Raw genomic sequence first — 27,876 nt, 5'->3', positions numbered from 1 at the left:
TTTCTAGCCATCAAGGCCTGTACCTGTGGCAAATTACCCTCATTCACCTGTTCCAGGAAACCCCACGCCACCTATGACTCCAGGGAGCAATATTCCTCCATACCTGTCACCTAACCAGGATGTCAAACCACCATTCCCACCTGACATTAAACCAAATATCAATGCTTTACCACCACCTCCAAGTGAGTAGCAAACAGAATGCCCCCACAGTCATTTATTGTCCCTCTGTTCTCTGCCACATACATTTCAGAGTCTGGAAACTAGCTCTGATTGCTGCTCTGGGAGAGGCTCCAATTGCTAAGTTCTGATAGGTGGCATGCATGGTGCAGGCTCACTAGAGCCAGTGGACAGGAAAGATTGCTATCCCCTCCTGAAACAGAGTATCAGAAAATTTCTTGCAGGTTAAACTTTTAAGGATTTTACTCCTGAAGTATTCCTTTGATATGCTTCCTGAGGATAAACCGCTTGATTTTGGGTTGTGTTATGTGTCCTCAGTAGGCTTGTTTATTGTATGAACTTTCATTGTGGTCTGTTTTGTTCAAGGGCAAAGCCATTCATTGAACATCACTGCAGACTAGCATAAAATGTGAATATTTATAGCGGTGTCTCTATTGTGATCCATACAGGCTTCTTAAGAATATTCAGTAGTATGCCAAAAATTGATATATGTTCCTTTCAAAGCCACTCAACGTCACAGCTACATTTGGCTGGGAGCGGGGCAGGAATAACAAGATCTCTCTGGCTAGCACAAGATATTTGAGGTTTTGAAGTGACTGATGAACAATAGGAAATATCATTTACTAGGGAACTTGGGAGAACCTTAATGTTTTCTGTAAAATAACTGCTGCTGCATTAGCACTTTGCAACTGGTGTTTGCAGTTCCAGATAGCTGAAAAATTAAGTAGAAGAAGGTGGCCTGAAATATTATTTGGGCGAGAACACAGCATTTAAAGACACGTGGACTTCATAGATTAGCTGTAAGTTACCACAAAACCTCATTTTATGAGATCAGATAGTAATTGAATACCAGTGTCTTTGGTCATTGGATAGTTCCAGCTGATGAAACTGTTGGAACTAATTGGGTAATGCTGATCCCAGTTCAAAGCGGGGAAAATAAGCATTATCACAGTTTGCCATAATTAAGAGATTTGTTGTCAGTCTTCTACCAACAGAGTAAGGAATTCTTGCCGTGCCTCGTTTCTGTTTGTGGCTGGAATGCTAAGGTCCTAATATTAAGTGTGGGAGAATAGAAGATTTTGGTTTTCCATCGCTATCAGTTTGAGCCCTGTCACTTGCATCAGTTAGATGATGTAGTCGCTTGCATCAGTTAGATGATGTAGTCACTTGTGATTTTCTTTTTTGTGTGTGTGAACCTGCTAAGTTAGACCCAGTAGCAGATCACTGTGCCATTTGTTACTATTCTGTATAAATATACACGTTATTATCGCACTGCAGATGCTAAAGGGAAAGTTCACGCTTTCTCTCCCTCTTCGATCCCAGCCAACCACAACGATGAGCTGCGCCTGACGTTTCCCGTGAGAGATGGTGTTGTACTGGAGCCCTTCCGGCTGGAACACAACCTGGCAGTCAGTAACCATGTCTTTCACTTACGGCCAACTGTTCATCAGACGCTGATGTGGAGGTAAGCTCAGCCTTGCTGTGAGGAAGTCTTGTACCCACTGATGGAGGAGTGGCAGGCCAGATGAACTTCATTTAGGTTTGCCATGAATTTCCCTTTAAAAATTGTGGCCTAGATAGGAAAAATGCCCTTTAAACTCACAGATACTCTCACCCGTCACTTTCCAGAGACAACACGTTCTAAAATACTTCCTGATCTGTGTTGCATCTTCTTGCTGATAGCATACAGCATGCAGTGTTTGAAAAGTCACTGCAGTGGTTCCATCCTTTCTGCTCTGGGTGGAACGGGTGTGGGACATGCACGACTGACACCAGTACAAACTTCCATTTGGAAGACTCTGAAGTCCTAGGTGCTTTGTGGCCTGTGAAATGTTAGTTGCAGGAGTAACTATGCAGGGCTGTTACAGTTTATGCTTAAATTAAATGGTGCAGGGTATCTGATAATGAAAACCAACACACTAATGAAGGACCTGATTTAGAGGCTTGGTAAAATCATTAAGACAGACAAGTGCTTAAATCCTCCAAACTTCAGAAACAAACTTCCTAAATTCCCCTTCTCCTGTGATTCCACAAGTAAGGACAGGTCAGAAATATCGGAGCATGGCTTTCCATGTACAAAGGCTTCTGGTTTTCACTTACAGCAAGTACTACTTTCCAGCACAGAGGAGTAGTTTTCCTAGGTGGTACTTTCCTGCATTTAATGTAGATCTGCATAAGTGATTCCAGGTTATGTCCTGATTCCACCATGCTCATGGAGGGGCTTTAGATCAAATGACAATCGGAGCCTTAATTTTTTTTATTTGTATGTTTTCAAATACCATGGAATAATTTTGTCTCCTCATCCTGTTTTTCTCAGAAAGCTTCTCAGTATTTATCCTGGCTGCTGATTACATTGTTTGAGCCTGTCTCTGTGCACTGTGGAGGCTGGTTAGTTGCTCAGGATCTCGTATGGAGGTTTTCACAGGTGTAGCAGCTGAGATGGTAAAATGCAGCATCTTAAGCACATTTTCCGTTACGCCTGTCTCATTTTCAGTTTCTTCCCAAGCCTGGACGACATAACCCTTGACCTTAATGGGAGTGATAATTTGTAGCTTCAGCTCTTTTCCCCTGTGAGGGTCTTCTTCCCTATCACTGGAGTCCACTTGAGACTTCTGTTTTCATGGTGGGGAGGGCGTGAGGTGGGCAGAGAGGTGTGCTCAGTTCCCTGCCCCGGCGTGGACCCTGGCTCTAAAGCTGAGGCTTGATGCAGGATGCAGGAGTCCTTGCTGCCACGGTGCCCCCCTACCCTGAGGTAGCCTGGGGGCTGGAAGGGAAGGAGATTGCAGGCAGACCACATCCAATAATTAACACCTAACTTTGAGGTCAGTTATTGCTTACTTGCATTTCATTATCGTGGAGTACTCGCAGCAGAGGGAGTTTTGGCAGTTATTTGCCGGTTCTTATTAATAAGTAATCACTACTGGGGATTGTGCTGGCTCATTCAGTAGATTTATAGTGCTGCACTGAGGCATGAGGCTGTTTCTTAATATCTGTTCTTTCTTTCTTCCTTAGCTCACCAAACACATAGCCTTTATTTAAACTTATTTTAATGAAGACTCATAGGTAAACTGTGCTCAGGTCTGCTGTTTTCAAAAGCTTGTTAATAGCGGGGAGAACGGATGGTCCTGTAATGAAGTTATTTCACATTTAACTCAGGGCTGGATAGATTCCAGAAAAACGATTAGTCACATGTGTGGATGGATTTTGGTTTTATGGAGAATGGTGGAATTGAGCCAATTCTTAATATTTGTTTGCCAGTTAAAATATTCGGCAAAACTTCTCACGTGTACACACATAATGAATAGCAACGCGACTATTTTTCTCCCCGCTGGGAACTTTTCATGGTTACAAGAAACAGAAAGGTTGAAGGCAGGGAAAATGTTGCCTTGAAGCTGGTTCAGTCTTAGCGCTGTTCAGTTATTAATAGTGTCTCGTGGTGGAGGCGCTGCGTGCTAAGAACATGAGGGTCTCCTGAGCTCTGTCACCGTTCTGTGACATTCAGCAGGCCTGCTCAGAGTCCTCAGGAACACACTTAATCTGCTTGGTTTTTATATCGGAGGTACCAGGCCTTGCTTCCCTCGGGGTTTGGGTGACTGCAGCATGTTCTTGTGAGGCAAGAATCTCCAGTGGATCTTGCAGAGAGAGCTTTCAAAAAATTGTTGATAAAATATTGAAAAAAAGCCTGGAAAGTCTTAATACAGATGGATTATGTTGAAAGGTCGGGTAATTTGTATTCTATACCTTTCTTTTAAAAAAAAAAAAAACATGTTTTTATCCAGTGCTAAATCTTGATGTTTTGAAATCCAGAAAAGACGATGTTAAGTCAGAATTTAAATCTCTGGTTTTGGATAAGGAAAATGGCAGTTAAGCGATGATGATCTGAATGAGCTGTTCCTCATGGATCTTACAAAGATATCTTCCTTCAGGCAAGATAGAGAAATGAGCACCTAGATTTTCGAGCATAAAAGATAACCATTCAGCTGTCTTTTGCTGTCATGAACAGCAGAATCCTGACACTTCAGTTCTTCATGTTCTTTTAAATTTCTTCTTCAAATTACTCATTCCTGACACAAGGTTAACATCCATGTATGAAACTGAAGTCATAGTCTCTACCCACTTAATTTGTAATTAACTTAATCTCAGCCTCTTCCTTTTTTGGAGGTGTTATAAAACTAATTTTTGAGGAGCTAAATAGTGTGTGGAAGTTATTATTGGAGAGGTGGGAGGAATTCATGCTCTGAGAGAAGGTCTAAATTGGGTAGATTTAATGCACAGCTGTGTTCATTTGGAATCACAGAAACACAGGAGGTGAGATACAGGGGTCATTTTATCTTAGTTGATTTACCTGTTCCAAGGCAGGATTAGCTCTACCTGTATTTTGTCTGATGAGTATTCATTCAAATGCTCTTTTAAACACACTGAAGTAGTGAAGAATCTACAGTCTTCCAGCACAACCCACTGCAGTGTATCACTTTCTTGTTCTTAACTCTTAACACACAGGAAGGACGTACCTGATGTAAACATTTTTCTTTCTGCAGGATCATTCCATGGTCTAGTTTTGCAAAGTGGTTTGAGATGTTCCCTTGGAAAGTCCTTTATAAGTGTAAAATATTAACAACAACTTTGTGGCATGCTTGCATCATTAATTCATCATGACTTGCTTCTGTTAAGGGCTTTTATGAAGAAAGTATGTTATATCCTTTACTGGCAAAAATTCTAGAAAAATAATCTGATTGATAAGGAAAAAGCATTCCTAGCATCAAAACAACGTCCCTCTGCAATGTGAAAGCAAAGTTAAAGGAAGATTTATTGGTTGTTGTACAGGTCTGACTTGGAATTACAGTTCAAGTGCTATCACCATGAAGACAGACAAATGAACACAAACTGGCCAGCTTCAGTCCAGGTCAGCGTTAATGCAACCCCACTTACCATCGAACGTGGCGACAACAAGACATCTCATAAACCTCTGCACCTAAAGCACGTCTGCCAGCCAGGAAGAAACACGATTCAAATTACAGTCACAGCATGTTGTTGTGTAAGTACACTGAGCTCACGGCTGCAGCTGCTGGTGCTGAGTTTGCTATTTAGTACAGTTTGCAAATGTTGCCTTAGCTGAAAGAGCCTTACTCTCATTTTTTTCCATGCATTTTCCTGGTAAGGTGCTTGTTTGAAGATGTTACCGCAGTCAGAGCGCTAATCTGGAAATTTTTGATGATGAATTACTGCAGAATGTAGTGGTGTCCTTCCGATGTCTCTGGAAAGCCTTGTGGTCTAGGGGAGGAAGGGAGTTTGATCTCCTACCTATTTAGCATGTGCCTGTGTAACAAGGTGGCTGAAGTGTATTAATGTAGACGTAGATTATTGTGATGCAGACTGTTGTCCGGTACTAATTTCTTTTACGTAGGGTATTAAACCGTGTTTGTTTGACAGGAGAACATCAACACCATAATCATTGGGGATGGTGATGATTTTTCAAATAGCTTTTCAGATGAAAAACTCATATTCCTTTGTTGCAGTCTAGACCATGCAACTTTCCCCTTTCTCCTTTTCCATGGTTTAGTTACTCTCGGGGATGAGTACTGTATTTTTAATGCAGACTGTTGCACACATACAGTCTGAGCTTTTGACTGTTCTGTTGTCACTGACAAGAAAGCAAGCTGCTACCTTTCCCAAGGTCACAGCGTGAGGCACTTTGACAAGAAGTCATGCACCTATATTGCTTTACTTCACACTGATGTTTCTCCGCATAATGTCATTTATCTGGTGGCTAAGAGCAGGGGCAGCATCCTGTGAATCCTCAACTAGCTCTCTGTTGGGGAAGAAGATTCATTTGGTTCCAGACACATCAGCAGCAAATCGTTTTCGCAACTTCCAAGGTAGTCTGAGGGCAGGCAGGTAGGCTAGACTGTGTCAAAGAATCCAGGGTTTTAAAAATAAACCCTGATGTCAGAGATGAATACGTCAGCCCTATGTATTCTGAATATTAAGGAGGGAGAAAATGCAGAAGATCTTTGCTTTTTTTAAAGCCCTTGTATATGTTATGCTCGTGGAGCACAGAACAACATACTGCACAGTGTGCAGAATATCCCTAAGGGAGCGCATGTGCGCAGCAGAGCAGAACCAGCTTTTGTATTTAAGCATGAGGGTCTTAGGGAAGCCACGTGTCCAAGGGAAGAATGCAGCTCTGTTCAGCAGCATATTTACCGTGTGCGTTTGGTTCTCTTGGTAACAAAATGCATTTTCTTTCAGTCACACTTGTTCGTGTTGCAGTTAGTACACCGGCCATCAGTTCGCTCTGTACTTCAAGGTCTACTAAAGAAACGCCTCCTCCCAGCAGAACATTGTATCACTAAGAGTGAGTTTTCATTTTGTGTGGGTGGTGACTTTCTAGAATGCCTGTGTTCAGTTGTGATAAGCTATTTCTACAAAAGATTTAGTTGCTTATTGAAAACCTTAGGCTGTACTTGTCAGGAATTTCCAGAACATCACGTGTGTAGATTAAATCCTTGGTATCCTCAAATGTTGAGGGCTATTTGGGTGAGGGTAACAAAGTACCAAGGATACAAGCTTAGTTCCCAACAAGGACTCTCCCATTCCAGGAGAATCTCTCTGGCTTTTCCCCCGTATTTGTTTTTGACTTACCTAAAAGCCCTGTGTAGAAAGATTCTTCTTTATCTGTTTAGGGCTGCATTAAGTGCTTGTATGGCACTTTATTTGGTTGAGGGTATAGCCGATACGCATGTGTGTGATGGTTTGTCTGTTCAGGAGAACGTTCTAAATTACACAGAATACACCTGTGTGGATAAATTGCCCATTAAATTGGCCCTTGAAGGTTGAAGTGTTGGTCTTTCAGATTTCTACATTAGAATTTCTACATTTCTACAGTACAGTTTTGTTTTCTCACACATACATATACCTTCTTCCTAAACAGTAAAGAGGAACTTCAGTAGCGTAGCAGCTTCCTCTGGCAACGCAACACTAAATGGGGAAGATGGAGTGGAGCAAACTGCTATTAAAGTGTCTCTGAAGTGTCCGATCACATTCCGGCGGATTCAGCTCCCAGCAAGGGGTCACGATTGCAAGCACGTACAAGTGAGTAGATGCCAGTGGCCCGGCAGTATTCCCTCAGCCATGTGTTGTTACAATACCTTTAGCTTGGTTATTGTATGAGAGAGCCTAATGAAATGGGATTTCTTTGTGTCTATCAACCTAAATAATTAACTATATATATGTTTAACGTAGAGGGGGAAAGCAAGCTGTTTGGTTTAGTTTTCAGTGCTAGTAGGCTTTTTTTCATGGCAGTTTTACTTTTGTCCAACTGATTTAATTAATACAGTATTTTCCCTTGATTTCCTCTTTATTTTCTTTTTTTTTTTTTTTTTTTCTCTCTCTTTGTTTCTTTCTGATACCTAGTGCTTTGATCTGGAATCTTACTTGCAACTGAACTGTGAAAGAGGAACTTGGAGGTGTCCGGTATGCAAGTAAGTGCAACCATACTACATGAAATGCAATTGTACACGATTTGACCAAATTCAGGTCATATTTAAGGTCATGGGGGGGAGAAGAAGGAAGTGCTAGGAAATAAGGTGCATATATTACATTTACATAATAGCATAAAGTCCAATGAGAATTCTTGCAATATTTCATAAATTGAGGGAATGCCCTGGATTATTTAAAATTTAAAAATTGGAACTGGAAACTTAAAAATAGAGATATTTTCTCACAAAATACATAATCTGTGAGCTCTTATTACAGGCTATCAATGACTTGTGTAGAGTTCAAAAGAAGCTCAAATATTTATATTGATAAGACAGATATCTACATGAACAAATGAACTGGGAGTTTGTCTTCCCAGATTATGAAGTATAAGCAACTACCAGACAACAACATGCCATGGCAAAAGAATGGGTAGTCTATTCTGGCGTTATTTTTGTATAATTTTAATGCTGTAATGCCCAAATCACTGACCTTAAATATGTAGATACTGAAGTGTTCAGCATCCAGCTGAACATTAAGTAAGGGTGCCAAATCACTGTCTCAGGCACTGTGCTTTGAGTCACATAAATATGCAGTTAATGGCAGTGTTCAAGGAGAGGGGGAATTTTGGAGACTGCATCATTTGCCAGTAATTAGGTAGGAAATGAAGTTGGATCCTCCAAGGTCAAAGTCAACATCAAGTGCAAATTAAAGTGCGAGCAGAAAGCAGAAAGGATTCTAGTCCAGAATAAGGCTGATTTTAAAAAAGGTAGAAGATTTCCGAGAAGTTTGGAGTGATTGCTTAAAGGAAGAGAGGGGTAACTTTGCATACTTTCAACCTTATGTTTTGACCAGAGAGCTAGTATACTGCAGAAGACATGGAACAAAAAGCTTTGAAGTGGTTACAGACTGCCCATTCTTACATTTAACTGGGCAGAAAGAATCACAGAATGTCTGCAGGCCAGTTCAGTGTCTGTAACCTACTGTGCTCAGTCTACAGGGTTACGAGTTTGTTCCAGCCTCAGCTGAGGAGACAGGGCTCTGTAGCTCAAGCAGCTGTAGCTGTAGCAGCTTGTACTTCATCTCTGCAAGTCTCCAGTTCAATCCCTGCTGTGCCAGCCGATGTTAGGTATAAACAGGAGTGGAGATGGTCCATTCTGTCTGCTTCTGTGGACATTGCAGACTTGAGACGAGCTTATTTCAATGACTATCCATGATTGATATGTATCCTAAAGTGCAGGTGCTTTCTCTGAACTACCTGAATCTTTTTTATCTTCCAAATTAGGCTAAAAATATCAAAAGAATTGGATGTCTTGCTTCTTAATTTATATATTCATACATCCAGGCCAAAATTTTTGTCCTGTTTCTCTGAGTATGAGCACCGGCATTCAGATCTAAGTGCCTACATAACTAAATCATTTCCGTTTTTGTTTTGTTCTGTCCCCATCTGTGCTGGTCTTAAGTAAAATAGCTATAATACATAGTTACTTTGAGGCCATATTACTATGTAGCTCAAAAAAAAAAAAAGATCCAATGAGAAAAAAAAATAGTGCTAGCTGATGTTCACAGGAGAGATATGCTATGTTTGAAAAGCCTTTAAATTTGCAATATGTTTAACTAAAAAAAAGATTTAAAGGATGTGAACAGCTTCTGGACACACACAAGTAGATGTATCCTTATCTGTTGCATGTAGAATACTATTACCCTGGTAATGCAGTTATATAGCTAAAACTTTTTGCCCCAAATCATTCCTAAATTATGTGTTACAGATAGTAAGTTGGTGGATCCTGGTCTGCCAATTTCATCACTAACCTATCCTTCCGTCCCTCTTCTACACATGTGTAGCAGTATTCTAACATGAAGTTTGGTGGTTTTTTTCCTTTCTAGTAAAACTGCTCTGCTGGAGGGCTTGGAGGTTGACCAGTATATGTGGGGTATTCTGAATGCTATACAAAAGTAAGTGAACTTACTCATTTCTGATATCCAAGACTAAGCAACTAGGAGATATGTTGATGTGTACTGAGATAGTCACGCCAAAGTAGGTCTTAGTGATTGCACTTGAATATTCTATGTCTTGGCTCCTTGGTGGAGCTAGTGATACAGTGAATAGTGAATTGGTTTCCATCTACTTAATAGATCTTGTTTGGGTTATCTCATGATGGCAACCTCACCAATGAAGCAGAGGGAAGAGTGAGAATGGAGGATTAAATGCTTTCCCGTATTTACAAGTAGTCCCTCTGATTCGCATGTGGCAGACCATAGATATGTTTGGATTTCGTTGTGTGGATAAACGCAGAAATGTGCTCTCACAGTTACCTTTTTTAAAACTTGCTTTCAGCACACACTTGAGGAGTAAAAGATCTTGAGGTTGTATTATACTAGAGCATTTCAGAACGTTTGTTACCATGCAGATTCTTATGGAAACTTCAGCAGAATTAATTAAAAAAAAACAAAAAACCAAACCAAAACAACCTCAATTAATGTGCTAAAATTTTCACGTTATTTTACAGCTCAGAGTTTGAAGAAGTTACCATTGATCCAACTTGCAGTTGGAGACCGGTTCCTATAAAGTCAGATATTCACATCAAAGATGACCCAGATGGCATTCCCTCAAAAAGATTTAAGACCATGAGTCCAAGCCAGATGATCATGCCAAATGTGATGGAGATGATTGCAGCTTTGGGTCCTGGCCCGTCACCTTACCCATCCCTACCCCCTCCTCCAGGAGGCAACAACTCCACTGAGTACGGGAACCAAGGTTAGTTTTACAGCTTTGTGCACCCAGGTGGTCACTCTAGAAGTCAGTGGTTCGGTCAGCTTTGTGATTCAGGTATGTCAGTGCATCTTCTCAGAGACAAGCAGAAGGAAAGCAAATTATATGGCTGCAATTCTGAAATTCTGCATCAGTCTTTTCATTTAAGATTCATCTGTTTAGAGGAAAATACATTTTAGTAAGGAAATTGGTACTTGTCATATTTATTGCCATGCAGCCCTCCCTGAACCAACAAACATTATATGTTACCTTATATATTCATGGCCTGCCACAATATATATCTTTCCTCATTTTTTTCTGTCCATTTTTCTTCTGTTCCTTTCTCATTCAAGTGAAGGCTTCTAGTGCTACAGAAGTTACAAAGTAGAGAACCTGGCCCATTAACCCTGCTACCTGGGCTGCTAAGTTTAACTTGTGGCCAGGTGGGTGACATTTGGTAGGCCACCCAGAAAGTGGATGACTTTTAAAGAGATTTTTAACTGCTTTGCAAACACCTTTGCATTAGAAAATTACTTTTGAGTTCCTCTACCCATGTGCTGCCAGATTGAGAAACAGGGAACTAAATACAGGCAGTGGAGATACGTTTTCAAATGACTCGTATGTTGTGAATAACTCAATTACAGTGACAATTCTGAAAATATGAAACCAGAGACTGTTTCTTTTGCAAGTAATATGATATGACTCAGTTCAGCTCTGGGAAAAGACCAACTGTTCACACCATCAGAATCCCCAAATTGATTACAAGGTGATATATGTGCTTTTTGCAGGCATTTGAAGAAAAATATAGATTCCATGCAAAATATGGTTAATTTGCTCCAATGACTGCAAAACTGGTGACAGATGATAAAACTTTTTAGGTTTTCAAACAGATGAATGATTACTATAACAAAGCCAAGAGCACTGAATCACAAATTTTTCACTCGTTTAGTAGGAGTGAAGTGCAGTCAGAGCATGAGAACAGAGCCATCTATTTTTCATCATCTTTTTAGCTCATCATCAGGAATGGACAGGGTAGTCACATAAAGTGGGATTTAAGGTTTGTGTAACAATTGCTGCCTAGACTGTTATTTCCCTGCCTTCCCCTGTGGATCCTGTAGCAGAGGTAGTCATTGCTTCTCTGAGCCCTGACTCATCAATGGCAAGTGAAACCCACGCTCTCCGATTTCCCCTGCGATAGGCATATCAATGCAGAGCACCAGACTACCCTAAATGTCTTTATAGGTCTGTCCCTCAGCATGTGGCACAGCTCTTGCCCCAGGGAAGGGCATGCTGCTGCGTGGCTGTAACTCCCTGGGCATACTGCCTTGCATCTTCATTCTCCATCGATACGTGGACTGAAACTTAGTGTTTAGAATAAGGTAACATCCTCTGATTACAGTACTCTAGAGCAAAGTAGTAGTAGTATTACTACTGTGGTTTATGTGTGTTTATTTGGATTTGACAGTAAGCATACTGAAGTTTAATTTGCAAATATAACAAGTACTCAGTAATAGAAGACCTTATTCCAGCTCCCTGCTATTAAATCTTTCCTGAGAAGCAAGGCAAGACCAGCTATATTCTGTGAGACTCATCCAGTTTGCAGATTAACAAAATGAGAATTAGTAAGGCTCTTCAGTATTTACATGATAGATCAAAGTCCTGACTTCTTTGAGAAATACTCTTACATGGCTAATGACTTCTATTCCTCTGAGATTAAACTTCTGCTTGTGAAGCTGTACTGAAGAGCAAATGATGCAGCTACTTCAGTTTGTCAAACTCCCTTCCTGACCTGAACATTTAAAGCTGCTCTACTTCAGCTGACGAACTGCAGGCTCTCCATGCAAGCTCCAAAGCTATTCTATTATTTCAGAGCTCAATATCATCCAATACAGTTGCTTATAAGAAATAGCTGAGTGGCCTTAGTTCAATTTGCTGTTCATAGCAAATAAGCCACCAGAGTTGCTATCTCAGTTGGAAGTGTTAACAGGGGGATCTGGACAGAAAAAATATAGAGAGTAAAATCCCTGTATTGGGATACATGCTTGCTTTAGAATTCAAGTGAAGATCACTGGGCTGAGGTGGGACAGATCAAAACATACTGACGATGGTCATACAGCACTTGTCCTGCAGATCAGCAGGGGACTCCAGACTTGTTGCTAGATGGTAGATGTGTGGGGGTGAATCCAGATCATTTATTCCAAATTGGTGTGAAATTTTGGTGCTTTGGAGAACGTTGTTTTGGGCTGAAGTTAGGTGGATTTCATAAATTCACTAGTTCTTCATTACGAGCGTGCACATCCACATGCTGAAACACAGGCTATAGGCAGACAGTTTGTAACTCTGAAAATGAGAATAGATCCAAGATGGGAGAATTGATGTTGTGTTTGAAGACAGTCAAGTGAATTTTATTAGGTTTTGTGGGAGCAAGGAGAATTACATTGCAAACCCCAATTAGACACAAAGGTCTCTTCTGCATTATCTTAATGGAAGTTGCCTGTTTATACTACAGAAGAAAAGGTAAGATAGATGCTGTGCTATGAACTGACACTGTGGCATCTTCCTGATACAGTTCTGTCAATTAGCTTCATTAGAAAGTGAAGCAATATTGCAGTCTTACTGAGTGCGTTAAGCGTAGACATAAATAACAGAGGTGTCCTATAAATAATTTTGGACTTGGGCAGGCAGTCTCAGTTGCACCGAGATGCTTCCAGATGCAAATATTCCATAGGATTTAATATCCCTTTTACTTCTCGACTTGGTTAAGTTTACGTGGTGACTTGACAGTAGTTTTTCAAAATGTCAGCAGTTTTCAATTAGTTACAACATGTGCATGAATTATTACAGCAGCCAGTATTTGAAAGCTGAGTGCCGTTTTTTCCCTCCCTGTTCCTCCAGCTTGCTCCCACGGTGGGGAGCACAGTGTTGTCACGTTCAGCATTGCGGTTGCCCTGTGCGGCGCAGGGAGGATGCCGTGCCGCACAGCTTTTACAAGATACTCTGAGAGATCAATGTTGGGAAACAAATAGTTTCTTTCATATCGCATCTGTTTCTCTTTTAGGCAACAGTTACCAAGGTCATGGCAATTTTGACTTCCCGCACGGGAATCCTGGTGGCACGTCTATGAATGACTTCATGCATGGGCCACAGCTGTCGCATCCCCCAGACATGCCGAGCAGCATGGCAGCTCTCGACAAACCTCTCAGTCACCCCATGCAGGAATCTGTAAGTAATGGTGCTGTGGACGTAGATTTTTCTTTGTGGGGGTAAGGAGCTCTCATCCAGCTATGGGTGGCAATGGACTTGCCTTGTGAACTGCTATTACTTTTTGTGGATTCCTCACTTTGGAAGTTTGTGAAATAGAGTAGTCCTGAGAAATGCCAAAAATGCCATTTTTAGTTTCTGGCCTTTTCAAGTTTTTGGAGAAGCGTTTCTGAGCTTTTTGAATTGTCATTTAAGCTAGTTTATCTGAAAGAGACAACCTGGCTCAGTGTGCTTGTGTTAATCATAGTGCTTTGCTCTGACACCTGAAAAAAACTAGACTTCATTCCCTAGGCCAGCAGGGTCTGTGAATATCCATCTTCAGCAGACAGCTTGTTAGAGCAAGACATTGACTGACTTCAAAGCAGGGACAATATCTTCCCTGGCTTTGTCCCTGAGGGGAAAATTTGCATCAAAGCATTTTGAGGGGGAATTCTACCCAAGTAGCATGAAAGGCACCTCTAAGATATTGGGAATAGGACAAGCCTGTAGATTTCAAGGAGAGACGCTGCCACTGGTCTGAAGAGTGTATCATTGTAAGATACTAAACACCGGAGGTTCCTCAGGTCTCACATGGAGAGGCAGAACTCTGCCTTGGAAAAGCAGCTTGCTCAGAGCACTGAGTTTTATATACAGAACTTTATATGAAAATGCAATACTGCAGCAGCTAGGTGATAGAAAAGCTACTGGCAGCATTTAGCTCTTAGGCACGGCTAGTCATCTATTTTAACTCGGGGGGGGGGGTGTATACATCCTTTTATGTTCATTTAAGTTACAGGGCAAGGGCTTTATAGCGTGCTGTTACTGCACAGGAAGGATGTTTAACTTGACAAGTCATCTGTGCCATGTCTTTAGTGAATACTAGAAAGTACAATTTCAGCATGTAATGAGGAAATGTGGTAGCAGATGCTCAGCAAAAGCCTGCTCAGTCAATGTCTTCTCTAGCTGGCAGTGGGTTTTCCAAGGAGGATGGTGAGAAATAGGAAGAGAGTGGAGTTCTTAGTATAGCTTGGAGAGAGCCCAAGTAACAAGACGGTCTGCAAAGGAAGAGTCCAGAAACTGCTAACGACTTTACAGGCTAATAATGGAGAGAGCAAACATGCTGTAAACTTAATTTTATATTGGCAAATTCCACATACCCAGCTTAAAGAGCAGTCTGAATTATCTGCATCAAAACCAACCATACAGTATTAGAATATAGAAGTGAGGGGAAATACTACCAACCTGAACCACTCACAGCTGCTTCCCTTGGAATCAAAGCCACAGGGAATTATTCTTTGCCTCCCATTACCTGACACCTACCTCCTGACTTCGTCAGTTAACTGCTATTCCTTTGCTATAGTGGTTGCCCCAGTGGAATTTCTGAAGTGGGAGGATATGAAGTGGTTGAATATGAAAGTGAAGAATCTGGCTTTCTGAAAATGGGACTGCTTACGGATGATAGCAGAGGTGAAAGTTGCTCAAGGCTACGCATGTTCCAGAGCTGTAAGAGGGTATTTGGGCAAATGTTAATGGATTTTTGGTTCTGCAGGCCAGTCTGTAGCAAATCTGATACTTGCTTATGATAGCTGGCAATTAAAGTAAACCTTTGCCTCACTTCTCCCTCATCTATCATGATACGCAAGCTATAATGTTTGGGAGCGGGAAGCGGCGCTAAAGCAGGTTCCACCTAGTTTATGTCAATGGCTGATTTTCTCTAATGAGGATCAGTTTTCAGGTCTATTAGCACAAGGGAATTAGATTGACCTTGTCAACGTAGCCACGTGGTCTTACGGCCACATTTGAGGGCTGTTAGTGTTCCCACACAGCTTTTTCAGTATTATAAAGTCTCTGCTTTCCTCTTTCTCTCTTTTGCTCCTTCTTCCTTTCTTCTTTCTCAAAAATGAACTGTTTGTCTGTAGCAGACACTCAGGAAACGCAGCTTTAAAATTACTGCTTTTAGAGAAATGCATGCCATTAACACGTTCCTAAATGGTGTAGTTGAATGTCTTTGGACAGACATCTCTGTACAAAAATAACTATAAATCACATTGCCTAATTGAACTAAAGTTTTAAGATGTTGCGTGTTCTCTTGTCTGGCTTTCTGTCTTTCCTTTTTACACATTTAAGGTGTATTTTGTTTTCGTCTACTATTCACGTTTCGTGTTTACAAGGTGAGTCAGGATCCGATGTTTGGTCCTTTTAGACCTGAGGTCTGTCTCTTACTGGAGCTGAATGCTGCTGAGGAAGTTCCTAATTTTCCTGTTGTGAGGATTTATGTGGTGGCCCTTATATAATGGTAGGCAGAGAAAGCTGATCCCCCCAGACATACTCCATAGGTCACTCCAGGAAATGCAGATGTGTTTGCCCAGTGTAGGCAGGGCTGGGTAACCAGGGCTGGATCATCAGAGCTACCTTCTCTCAACACTGCTGTTCCGCTCCTGTGGAAGAAGAAGAAAATCAAGACCTGAAAGTGGCCAGAAGTAACACCTCTTCCCCGGTGTAAAGTGTTGGGAGAACTATAGAAGAGATGCTTCTGTGTCAGTGCAAGGTCGCTATAAAATAGCTGCCACAATCACATCGTGTTTGTTTTCAGAAATTGTAAACAAGTTTTAGACAAAGGTAAATTCAGAGTTAGCTCTAGCTTAGTGCTTATTGCAGACAGTGTAAGGAGCGGTACATGACTGAGCAATGGATGATCACACCATAGTTTCGTATACACACTGAGGTCATATGAGCTGGTGCCGCTGTAAAAATTCATTGCTCTTGTTTCTATATTCACTTTTCCTTTCTCTCACACCAGCACAAGTGGTATTGCAGCCATGAAGTGATCTGGATCCGGGTACTGATGTGATTGAAAACTAAGGGGGGGGGGGGGGGGGGGGAAGTTTAGCTTTGATCCATGTCAGTTCACTGCCATGCCTGCGAGGATGCACCCGATGACAAAGGCATGGACGGGAAAAGTGGCCAAGAACAGCAGCAGGGCAGGATAGCATCTTTCAGTGGTTCTGCCGGCTAACCCAGGAAAAGAGTTGGTAAAACTATGACCTCAGTAATGGAGAGAGATATAAACTATCGACTTAACCTGCTGATCTTTTTTTTCACTATCAATTTTCTCCTGAGATGAAAGGGATATTGTTTTGCAGCTGGCAGGTCCCGTTGCTCTGCAGCTATGCATCTCGGCACTCCTGGGGGGGGGGTCACTGTTGGGCTCGTAAAGAGGTGTGTTGTTTTGTGCTATTAAGCTGAAGATGTAGTTGTGTCTGCTATAAGCTTTTCTTCTATAGATTGTAAATATTTTAAGAGTGCCAAAGTTTATGCTTCTGAAACCAGCTCTGCAATTACCTTGCTATGTAAGCAAAGGCAACTTTGTTAGACTCTGTGTTGGTAGTGTGGGTTAGTGTTTTTAAAATAAAATTATAGGAGTTGCAGACCCAAGCTGAACATACACAAAGTGTATTGCTTAGAGCGTTTTTGCACCACGGCAGACTTATCGTTAGTTAGCTGAATGCAAACAGAAAAGTATTGAAGTCCTGAGCATTTTGCTTTCTCACAGGTAAGCTGGTGGAGTCTGTGGCCTGTCAGATGGATTTTGAACCTGCGATGGCTGTTTAAGGTTATGGTGGCCCTCAGTCTTACAGTGTACACTTACTCCCTATCCAACAGTTATCTCAGGGCCCAAGATACTGCCTTATCAACTAAATATTTATATATATAAAATGCTTGCCTATATAAACATAATGTAGAATTTCTAACCTGCTTGTTTGTTTTGAAATATGTCTGAGAACATATGAATGCCTCTTGGTTTAAATAATTAGTGATACAAACATGCCAGTATGACTCTTCTTTTGTGCGTTCAGGGATAAGTTTAAGAGACTATTCGAGATAATCCTGTTTTGTTCTGTTTTTTTCCGGAAACTGCTTTCCTACTTCAGCAACGCTGTCTTAAATTGCTTTTTACTTTTTGTTATTATTAAGCTTTCTTAATTTCCACACTTTTCTGTTGCACGTGTCCTCAATGAATGAAGAAGGAAACAGTACTATTTGAGTAGACATCTACTTTCACTTGGACTTTTGCAAAGTTTTCAGGCTGCAGATGCATTTACATTAAGGTGTGGTCTGTGGGCAGATTTTGTACAAGTTAGCCCCTAAGGTAACAACAATAATGTTGCAGAATACGTTTTGAGTAGTCAAACTGTGACCCTAATGGAGAGAAGAGTGTATATCAGTACTTTTAAACAGTTACTTTAAACTCTCATATGGGAAAGAGGCCCAAGTGTAGTGTTGCAGATAGAATCCTGCTTGTTTCCACCAGCCTTCGTACTACCAAAGTACTGAAAAGGGCCTCCGTGTAGCTGAGTATGACTGTCCCAATCGATCAGTATTCAGGTTTCAGTTTTCATACGAGTGGTGAAATGTATTTTTTTAAATGCTTGTTTCTGTAATTTTTTAAAATTTTGTGGGAACATTTTAATTAAGTTTTGTAATAACCTCCCTTTTGCTTTCCAAAACTGAAAACTAAGGTTAAAATAACTTTGCAGTTTACCGTGATATGAAAGGGTCAATGCTGACATAGCATTTTGCTGGTTTCTGTTGGCTTGGCTGGATGAATTTCATGCTGTTGTTGTATGTATCTGTTCTTTTATTTCAGCTCCACTTTGTGGCAATATGTAGCATTCCTCAAAAAATGTTTACATTTTTTGCTTCTCCATATACCCAATTAACATGAGACATCTGATTCTGAAGCATTCAGACGCTTCTTTATCATGGCACCAAGGTCAAGCCCCAAAGAATCCACTAGCGTTAAATGTGACGTGCAGCAGAAGGAAGAATTGGGCTTGTGCATTTTTGTTGCTTCTCTGTCATGTGAGAAAGACTTTTCCCCTGTTCTTCCATAATAGGGTGTGGAAGATGCGTGTGATTTGATAGTTTATTCCCCACGGAAAACATAAAACATACTAAGCTTCTGCTAGAGAACTTATCCACGGCGTGAATACAAAACAGAGGTGTGATCATGAGCTTAGTTTAAGCTAGTGCATTGTACTTTGCAGTGGGCAGGTATGCAGCCACCTACAGCAGCTCTGCTGATGGGTGGGCAGCTCGCTAGCTGAGCCCACTTGGGTTTTTTGTCAACCATCAGAACCCATGGATATCAGCGAGGAAACTCTTCAGCCCTTAAAAGGCCGAATGCAACACTGAAAAGTTGTTGCATTCTGAAAAGAAAAGGAGGGGAGAAGCGGGGAAGGGCTGGTGTTTGCAAGGTGTTTGTAATGAGCTGAAACACGAATAGGCAGCGGTGTCAGGAAGCTACCCAAGAAGGCAGCTGAGCAGAAATGATGCATTTCCTCGGTTAATAAGTTTCCTGGCGTAGGGATCGTTATTCAACAAATTCTCCATTCATTCATGGAATTTTTTAGGGCAAAAGCATCTGCCTTGCTAATGTTGAGCAGCACCCAGAAGCCTCCTTCCCTCCTCTTTGGGGTTCATTGTTTTGCATCTTCAAGCGCAGTTTCCCACATCACAAGGAAGCAAACCAACAGCACAAATCCAATGTGTTTATCTCCCCCTTGCAGATAACCTTCAAAAAGCTGAAACACTTCCTCCGGCATTGGGATATGGAGTTTTCTTTTCCAATTGCGCTTTTTTATTTCTTTTTTTGTTTTGTTTTGAGTTCTTTTTGTTTTGTTGTTGTGTGTGTCTTGTTTTTAATTTACTTAAGTTATTTCTTTTTGTAACATGCGGTTACAGAGTCAGGCACCGCGAGCACTGTACCTTGTGGCCTCACTTTCTTTTCCTGCTTTTTTCCTCCTCCGCAGATCCCTCATCCCGGCAGCACTGATCAGTCCCATACTTCCATGCAGCAAGGTTTGCACGTCCCTCACCCCAGCAGCCAGTCAGGGCAGCCATTACATCACAGCGGGCCTCCTACCCAGCAGTCCCGGCAGCCGCCCCCGGCCGCTTCTAGCAACCATCCACACAGTGACCTGACCTTTAATCCCTCCTCAGCCTTAGAGGGTCAGGCTGGTGGACAGGGAGCACCCGACATGCCGGAGCCCTCGCTGGATGTAAGTCTGTGTCATACTATCATCTGCCTGCCATAGCGTGTGCTTCGCATCGCGGCGGGAGGGCGGGGAGGGCGCGGGGACGGGGAGCCGCTTCCACAGCACATGCCATCCTTTCATGCTTTGGTACATGGGCGCAGGTGCTGCAGCCGAGGCGACAGGGTGCTCCTGGCTTGCTGGGAGAACGGTTCTGGCTTGAGCAGCTGCGTGGTGTGCGAGCCATAGCCTCTTCCTAGCACCAAGGCAGGCATTTCTTCAGACGGCAGTTCAGGCACCAGGCTGGGAGCCATCTCCTTCCTTCCCCCTCGTGGCTGGACGGGAGCTCCCGTGTGCTCATCTAGACCCTGACGCCATCACAGTGCCTGAATAAGAGGAAGGACGCAGCTGTGTGTGGTTCTGACTGTAGCGGAGCTGTGCCTGGCGAGCTGCGCGCTGAGCCCTGCAGCGTGCCCTGGCCAGTGGGAGGGGACCTGTGCTGGCCCACCCCGTGGCACTGTCCCTGCTCCCTGCAGCCAAAGACAGGCGGTGCCCATCCATACCTGCTCGTGCGGGTAGCTCAGCAGCGCAAGTTCTTCCTCCTGGTACGCCACATAGGAAAATAAACAACAAGGACGTCTTCTGCCTCCTTAGCCACTGTGGGAGGCAGCTCACAACTAAGCAAAGATAAACCTAGTTTTAAGGCCAAAAGTAATCTTCTGCCTCTTACCATCCATTCAGTGGAGTCGGAAGTGAATTATCTGAGGTATCTCTCCGGTTAACCACCGACCTCCCGAAACAGAAATTCCTTAGCACTAGGATTGGATTTTCGTTTGAGTCGTGCGTTCCCGTATGTGTATCTTCTGTCTGTTCCAAAGTCTGCTGCTGCACAGTGTCATTTTCTTAGAGAAATGTTCACCTCTGTGCCTCGGATTTATATCTGTATTTGCTGTTGTTGTATACTTACGTCTTCCCTGTCACACACGAGCACTGTCGCGGCAGGTAGCATCACAGAGGGGAGGGAAGGAGTTAGGGGAGGGATGGATGCTCCAGTTACAGGAGCAGTGCTCAGTGGAGTAACTTCTATCTGAACCAGACTGCTGCTGTTTCACACAACACAGTCACACGCACATCCTTTGGGAACGATAGTTCATGTGGCAATTAGAGTTCTGCACCCTTAAGGACCCTGTATGAACAATATTAATAGGTGAAATAAAAATGTCATTTTTTTTCTTCAAATATTTAAGCGACGTAAAGTATGCTGTTACGGGTCAGGCACTCATTTCTCAGTGAAAAGAAAAGCAGAAAAACCTGTACATTTATCCCAGTACATAGTTACCACAGATGGAGGCGTGCTGGATTCTTAATGGGAGGCTGAAATTATCTTAGCTAAATGAGAAGGCTAGTGCTATACAGTGTGTGGAATATAGTTCTTTGAAATACCTGTGAGCTCAATCATGATCAGATGGATTATTTTAATGGGTTTAATTTTCAGTGGCTGTGTTGTGGAACCAGACTGAATAAAGTCCCATGCAGCAAACCAAACGGGACAGTACCATGGGCAACTTGGTCCGCTCCCTGCTGACACAGTCACATTAATTCTTTAGGACTTCAGTGTGATGCAGGCTAAGGTTCAACCTGGGTTAAAGGATATACCTCGCGTGGATACAGATATAGATAGAGGTGATCTGCACTTGGACCTCAGACAGCAGAGGCATAAGACTCAAATGGCTGGTTAGACCTCTCGCGCATTCACTTCAGGAGCACTGGGTGCATCTCTCCAAATTCTGCCCCTAAGGCTAGCGCATTCCCGTAGCTTCTGCCTGCGTCCCCCATCGCGTCTCGCAGCCCCTGGCGCTCCCCTGTCTCCTACCTCTGCTCCAGCACAGCACCCTCAGTGCCCAGCAAGTCCGTTCTGAGGCCTCTGGTTTTCACACCAGCTGGGCAGGAGGCAGGCTGTGCTGCCTGGCCCCTCTGACCCAGGCAAGCTGAGGTCACCCTCAAAACTCAGGACTTCATCTTCACCGTTGTAAAAAAAAAAAAAAAAAAAAAAAAAAAAAAAGATTTTTAAATCCCCCGTACACAAGAATGACTCTCAGAGACGTTATGTTAAATTTTTAAGGATTGAGTTGTAAAATCGTAGGACAAATTCAATCATTTTTTACTTTCTACACGTTTGGTGGGGCCACAGTTTTCTTTTGGGCTTCTGTACTAGGTATTCATAAAAATTATGCTAGCAGGTGAAATACATTTAAAAGCCTTATATCTTCAGTGTAGCACTATGACAATAGCATTTTTACCATGAATAAAACGAGGCAGTATTTTAAGAAAAGCATTCCTTCTGGGAGACTGTTTGTAAACTTGACATTGCATTTTTTTCAAAATCCTTAGGAAGTAATAAACTTCTTTCTGCATTTCATGTTTAGCTTATTGAAAAATATGTTCATCCATATAACATTAGAAGATGAAGCTGCATTTGCACAGGAGTAATAGAAGCATACAAATACATTTGCATGCTAAATGTGATGCAGTCAAGCTTTTAGTTTTTTAGTATTTGAAAACATAGAACAACTTAAAATGAATTTCTCGTACCTACTGTTAAGTTTGTTAAAGCAGTCCATATTTTACTGTCTTTGCTTTAACACAACACTGAATATAAAGGGAGTTTATTACAAACTCTTCCCTGCCATTTTTTATATATGACACTTTTACTTTTGACTCAGATATGGCGAGATGCAGAATAAAGCAGAAAACATGGCCTGGTACACAACCCAGGAGTTACAATTTGCTTGTTACCTGTCAGATCAAAAAGAATCTGGGTGATGTTTGGAAAACCAAAATTTTCTATTTGAAACATGGTATTAATAAAAATGTAAATAAAACCCCCACAGCTGTTCCTTTTGAGACTTTAAAATGTTGTGGAGATCAGTGCGTCTTCTGTTGGATGGGGTGTTCTGCCCCTGGCACTTTAAAATGCCTGCAGTTGGATGTAATGCTGTAGTTGAGTAAGTACTCCCAGCCACCGTAAACTCACTGCCGCAGAAAGGAAAAGACTCGCCCACCTGCCTTGCCGCTCCTCTCCCCATACTCCTCCTCAGTTGGGTTTTTCCTCTTTTTTTTTTTCTTTTTTTTTTTTTTTTTTTTTTTCTCTTTCTGGGCTAGTTTTAACCCTGGGTGAGCTCCCTGCCCCAGCGCTTACATCAGCACAGAGGGGCGTCGGTGGGGGGCTGAGGGGCGAGGGCTTCGGGTGATCATCGCGCTGACATGTGCGAGTCAGGTAGAGACCAGTCTTTGTTGATCTACCTTAAAGCTGAAATATGTATTACTCAAACTGTACATTTCAAGTTTTTATTCAGTGTTTTATGTGAAACTAACATACATAACGAGCGTTTATGGAGAAGTTTTTGTCAGCATCACTAGCCGGGAAATACACTTTGTTTATTGATGAACTGTGTGATGGGGAGGTTGACTGAGAAACCCCAACTGAGATGGTAATGTAATTCACCGGTGAAAACCGAGCAATACAGACTTTCACAAACAAGTGGATGCTACATCATCTTAGGGTGTTAGGTTTGTGTCGCTGCCTTGTGATATATTTGGATCTAAACATAGGAAAGCCAGTTTCCAGGGATGTGTGGTGTTTAATCCCTTTTTTTTCTCAATTGTGTTTCTGTTATCCGTAATTTTCCTTTTATCTTTATATTTTATAGCTGCTTCCAGAACTCACAAATCCAGATGAGCTGCTTTCATACCTGGATCCTCCTGATTTGCCAAGCAATAGCAATGATGACCTTCTGTCTCTCTTTGAGAACAACTGAAACCATATGTATTCTCCCATCCCTTTCACTTGTTCACATGTGTGTGGCTGCACAGCGAGGAATCTTTAACACTCCTTTTCCACAAGAGAAGAAAAAAAAAAAAAACTCACAACTTGATCGAATGGTGCACTCCCTGCTTTCTTCATCTCAGAACTGCTTTTGTCAGCTTCAAAGACTGCGAAAGTGACGGGAGAAAAAAAAAACACAAAAAATAAATAAATGCAGTAATCTCCGAGTCTGCCGTGCTACACGTGACAAAGCAGCATAGACAGTTGTGCAGCTGTTGGAAAGCCCATTCGTTGTTCATCCTCGAGAGAGAGAGTTCTGTGATAACCATAGTGTGAAGTATCTTGGCAAAAATGAATCTTGGCAAGGGAAGAAAAGGCAACAAAATGGAACTGTCTTTAACTGACCCATCTCAGAGTGTCCTTCCAACGTGTGTTCTTCCATTTTTTTGAAACTGTATCTCCCTCCACCCCACCTTCCCTCTGCCCCCCTCCAACCACAGGTTTGCGTTGGAGCGATTGTCCTGGCCACACACAAAAAGAAAAACAAAAACACGTACAAAGCTCAAAAAAGCACAAATCCTACAGTCAAGTGGCAAAGATAGGGAAGACAGACAGGCCCGTCAGAGGGAGCCAGCAGTTTAGCGAATGCGACTTCAGTAAGGGAGTCCTGAGAATCTCCAGGCTGCAGCCGTGGGTGTTGGTATTTCTTGCAAGCGCAGGAATCTTAACCACCTCTTTGCAGAGGATTCCTCTGGCCAAACATGCAGATTGGAAACACCCAGGAAAAATTAAAAAAAAAAAAAAAATGTTTGCAATGTTTAGGGATTTTTTTTTGTGGTTTTGGTTTCAAATCAGTACTGCTTGTGGCTGCATTAACATCCAGCTGTTGAGATCGCTGTAATAGATCTGTTTGCCATGTATGCCATACGGAATGGAAGAGAGAGGGAGGGGGGATGCAAACCAAACTGTTCCTGATTGTCACCTACGGCCTTCGGTGCCCCGAGCGTTCGTGTCACTGCCTGTACTGCACAATCCATAGTAAGACGAGCTGGGTTGAAGGCAGCCAGGAAGTCACTGCAGGATGGAGGGAGAGTAACATCACTATCTGCGTAATTATTTTTAATAACCGGCTTGAGAAGGGGCATTGACATTGGACAGACATCTTACAGCTTCATTTTTGTTTTGCTTTGCATTCCGTTTTTGTGACTGTTACAGATAATTCAGCCTTTTTCTTTTTCCCTCCTTCAGTTTCTTTTTTTAAACTTTGGCTGCCGGGATGAGCTCTTTCTCCTGAAGGACCGGGCATGGGGAGAATAAGTAACTGTCAGCAGATTGCTACTACCCTCAAGAGACCCTGCTGCCACAATCACTGTCTTGCCCCTGTGGTCTGTGCTTCTCGTGTGGTTGCTGCTCCTGCATGAGCTTCCTATTGCTTCCGTGCCCATTTCTGTGCTCTTTGTCTCTCTCTCTTTCTCTCTCTTATAAATGATGTACAGTAGCTGTGTAAGAAGTGCATGTGTGCCAACTTTGCCCTCGTGGTGCAACATTTCAGCTTTTGCCCACTGTACAGTTATTGGTTTCGTTTCTTTTTGTTACTAAAGCAAATGCGACCCTACTCCTTTTCCTCCTCCCAAATCCAATCAAACGCCCTTTGTTTGCTCACCGCAATATGTTTTAAACTGAAGTGCCAGGCAAAATTTTGTTTGTTCCTGTCGGTTTGAGTAGATAGCTTCCTAGCCCTCTGTGTTTAGTTTGCAATGCTGTAAATGGCATGCTCTGTGCTTACGACTCTGGATTTGCTTTCCTCACCAAAGTCATGTTTGTAAATTCTTTGCGGTTTTTGTTTTATTTTGCTCTTTTTGTTAACGTTTCCTACTACTGCTGTACATGCGTCATGATATATATATGCTAGTCAGCAGCACCTTGCTGTAGATATTAAAGGAAGTGGCGGTTTAGTTCTTTTATTTTCCAGTAGGAGTATTGAATCTGTCAAACATATTATGTAGAGATGGTCCCACACTTATATTTTTCCTGTTTCAAGTTTTTTTAAGAAAGGCGCTGTTCATTATGCAAAATCAATTATTTTAAGAATTGCTATTGTAAATATCTTTGTGAATATTTTAGTATCGTCTTTGATAATATTCAACATTTTCATGATCTGGTTATACTTTTGCTGGTGTTTTTAAATACCTTGTCTGAAGAAAAATATGGGTCCTTTTTTAAAAAAGAAAATTGAGGGTTCTTTAACAGAATAAGGGAGTTCTGTTGTTTTTTTTTCCTCCCCCCCCCCCCCTTTTCTTTTGATAAATTAGCCCAAATTTCATATCCATTTGTGTGATGAATGAATTGATACATCAGGCAGTACCTGGAAAATCAGAGCCCAGCTCTGTCGTGGAAACATCATAATAAGTGATTGCCTAGGGCAAAAGAAAAAAAAAAACAAACGACTAAGCGATGGATGTTCATTGTCTGTGGGTGATTGTGGGCTGGTAATGGCAGAGGTTGTGTTCGTTTGCCCAAGTGAGCAGGACACCTAGGACCAGCTGTCTGAGCAGGTAAAGATGCACTGAGGCAAGCAGCAAGTATGTAAGGTACCATATTTATATCGCTATACTGGTGCTCCGGTCTCTGAACCTGGGGCACAGTAACACTTAGGGAGGTTGGTGGGTGGGGGAGGGAAACAGTATAGTATATTTTATTCTGCTTAGAAGTGTCTTTTTTCTTACGTAGGCGTGACAACCTGCAGAGGATCTCTGCAGAATATTAAAGATACCTTGGTGTAATACACGGTAATATGGTTGTGGTGTGGTGCTGCTATCACACAACTCCTAGGAAAGACCGTTCTTCAGTTACAGATGTGCTTTGTAGCCGTTTTGCTGTAGTAGTTTCCCCCTGTATTTTTGCTGCATTGTTTATGTAGGTATTGAAGTCATTGGCAGGGGTGGCTAATGATGAACTGACTTTACGCCCTTAGAGTTTGGGTTTTTTGTTTGGGGGGGAAGGTTCTTAAGCCATAGGTTTGGGAATAAAGAAGATTTCTCGCTATTAGTTGGAACTGGTTGCTCAGATTTTTTTAATTGAGTCTATTTAATGTTCCACCCTCCATTGATTCCTGAGCAGCTAAGTTAGTCACCCGAAATGATTTTTCTCTTAAACACAACATTAGTATTTTAAACGAGGTATGTTAAGGATTGACCTTTTGCTAACTGGTAGTATTTAAAACGTATCATTTAAAAGTACCTGTTGGAAAGCATAAAGGGAAAAAAACCCATAGATATTAGCAATATGTTTGGAGCAGTGTTTGCATCTGCGTTGTACAGTAATCGAGAACTAAAGTGGACGGTTGACATTTTTAAGCTTACAGAAACGTTTGGTTTCTAAGCAGAACTCAAGAGAGAAATTAAGATTTTTACCCATCACCCAAATGTTGGACATTTGAGACAGTTTCAAAACTTACCTGTCAGCTAAAATCAGGTACTGTATAGCGGAGTCAGTATGAAAAAGCTTCTAAATGAAAATTTAGTTATTTTTTTATCTGTTCACTGCCGTATTAAAGTTTAGAGAAAAAAACCTAGCAAATAGGGTAATCACAGTCATTTCTTTTAAAGCTTAATTATTATATGAAATTCCAGTAGTATTTTTATTCTTCTTTTTTGGTTTGTTTACTTTTTAATTGTTTCCCTATGGAAGTTCATCTGGGAAAGAACCCACAGAGATCTACAGTTCTGCTGCCAAGACATTATTTAGGACTGACAGATAGACGCCAATGTCTGCAGCGGAGACTCAAGGGACAGCTGTACATATGTAAATGACAAATAGAGACATGTTAACAGAAATGCATTCATTTTCCTTGGAATGTGCATTGTTTTTATTTCGCAGGAAAAAAAAGCTTGAAGCTCCATCTTATGTGGAAAATGAATCCTGTTTGTTAGCGTTTGTGGAGTCTCAGCATTTGTTTCACTTTCACTTCTGTAATATACTCTGATCTTTTGTTTTGTTTTATCTACATGTAATATTTAGCTTACGTGTACTAGTCTATCACCTGTGTATTTTTAGGGTGCTACAGAAATAATGAAGAAAAATAAGGGGATTGAAAAAAATTGTAACCAAATTCATACTTTGTACAATTTTTGATATCACGATCAGAGGAGAATTAAAAAAAAAAAAAGAAGTACAATCTGAAATTACATGCAAAAATGGCCATTGTCTTTGTTTGTACATTGTATGTACAGTACAATGCAATCATTTCATACTTTAAACTGGTCAGAAAAAATAATTGTGATTTTTAGTCTTGCAAAACTGTATGTAGTTAGATGATGTGACAACCTAATATTTATCTAATAAATATGTATTCAGATGAAACCTGTACA

The 27,876-nt window shown here is 41.6% G+C and overlaps 1 protein-coding gene across 11 annotated transcripts in view; it reads left to right on the top strand.

Annotated features, from left to right (window-relative positions):
• Positions 1-27,876, top strand: part of ZMIZ1 (zinc finger MIZ-type containing 1) — a 364,625-nt gene extending 336,749 nt beyond the window's left edge. For 8 of the 11 annotated variants that reach the window (XM_087765607.1, XM_087765610.1, XM_087765606.1 and 5 more), the window contains 11 exons: positions 8-182; positions 1,456-1,642; positions 5,002-5,212; positions 6,427-6,532; positions 7,109-7,269; positions 7,591-7,658; positions 9,541-9,609; positions 10,164-10,411; positions 13,464-13,627; positions 19,459-19,707; positions 23,391-27,876. In XM_087765607.1, coding sequence (XP_087621733.1) covers positions 8-182; positions 1,456-1,642; positions 5,002-5,212; positions 6,427-6,532; positions 7,109-7,269; positions 7,591-7,658; positions 9,541-9,609; positions 10,164-10,411; positions 13,464-13,627; positions 19,459-19,707; positions 23,391-23,498 — 1,746 coding nt within the window. In that variant the 3' untranslated portion in view covers positions 23,499-27,876. The remainder of the gene's footprint in view (positions 1-7; positions 183-1,455; positions 1,643-5,001; positions 5,213-6,426; positions 6,533-7,108; positions 7,270-7,590; positions 7,659-9,540; positions 9,610-10,163; positions 10,412-13,463; positions 13,628-19,458; positions 19,708-23,390) is intronic. The other 3 variants (XM_087765617.1, XM_087765611.1, XM_087765613.1) reach the window with 2 other exon arrangements.

This window comes from Nipponia nippon, unplaced genomic scaffold (assembly GCF_047370975.1).
Source record: "Nipponia nippon isolate SJK-2023a ecotype South Korea unplaced genomic scaffold, ASM4737097v1 scaffold_3, whole genome shotgun sequence".
NCBI lineage: Eukaryota > Metazoa > Chordata > Aves > Pelecaniformes > Threskiornithidae > Nipponia > Nipponia nippon.
The sequence above is the reverse complement of the archived record's forward strand: the minus strand, read 5'-3'. Positions and strand labels throughout refer to the sequence as shown.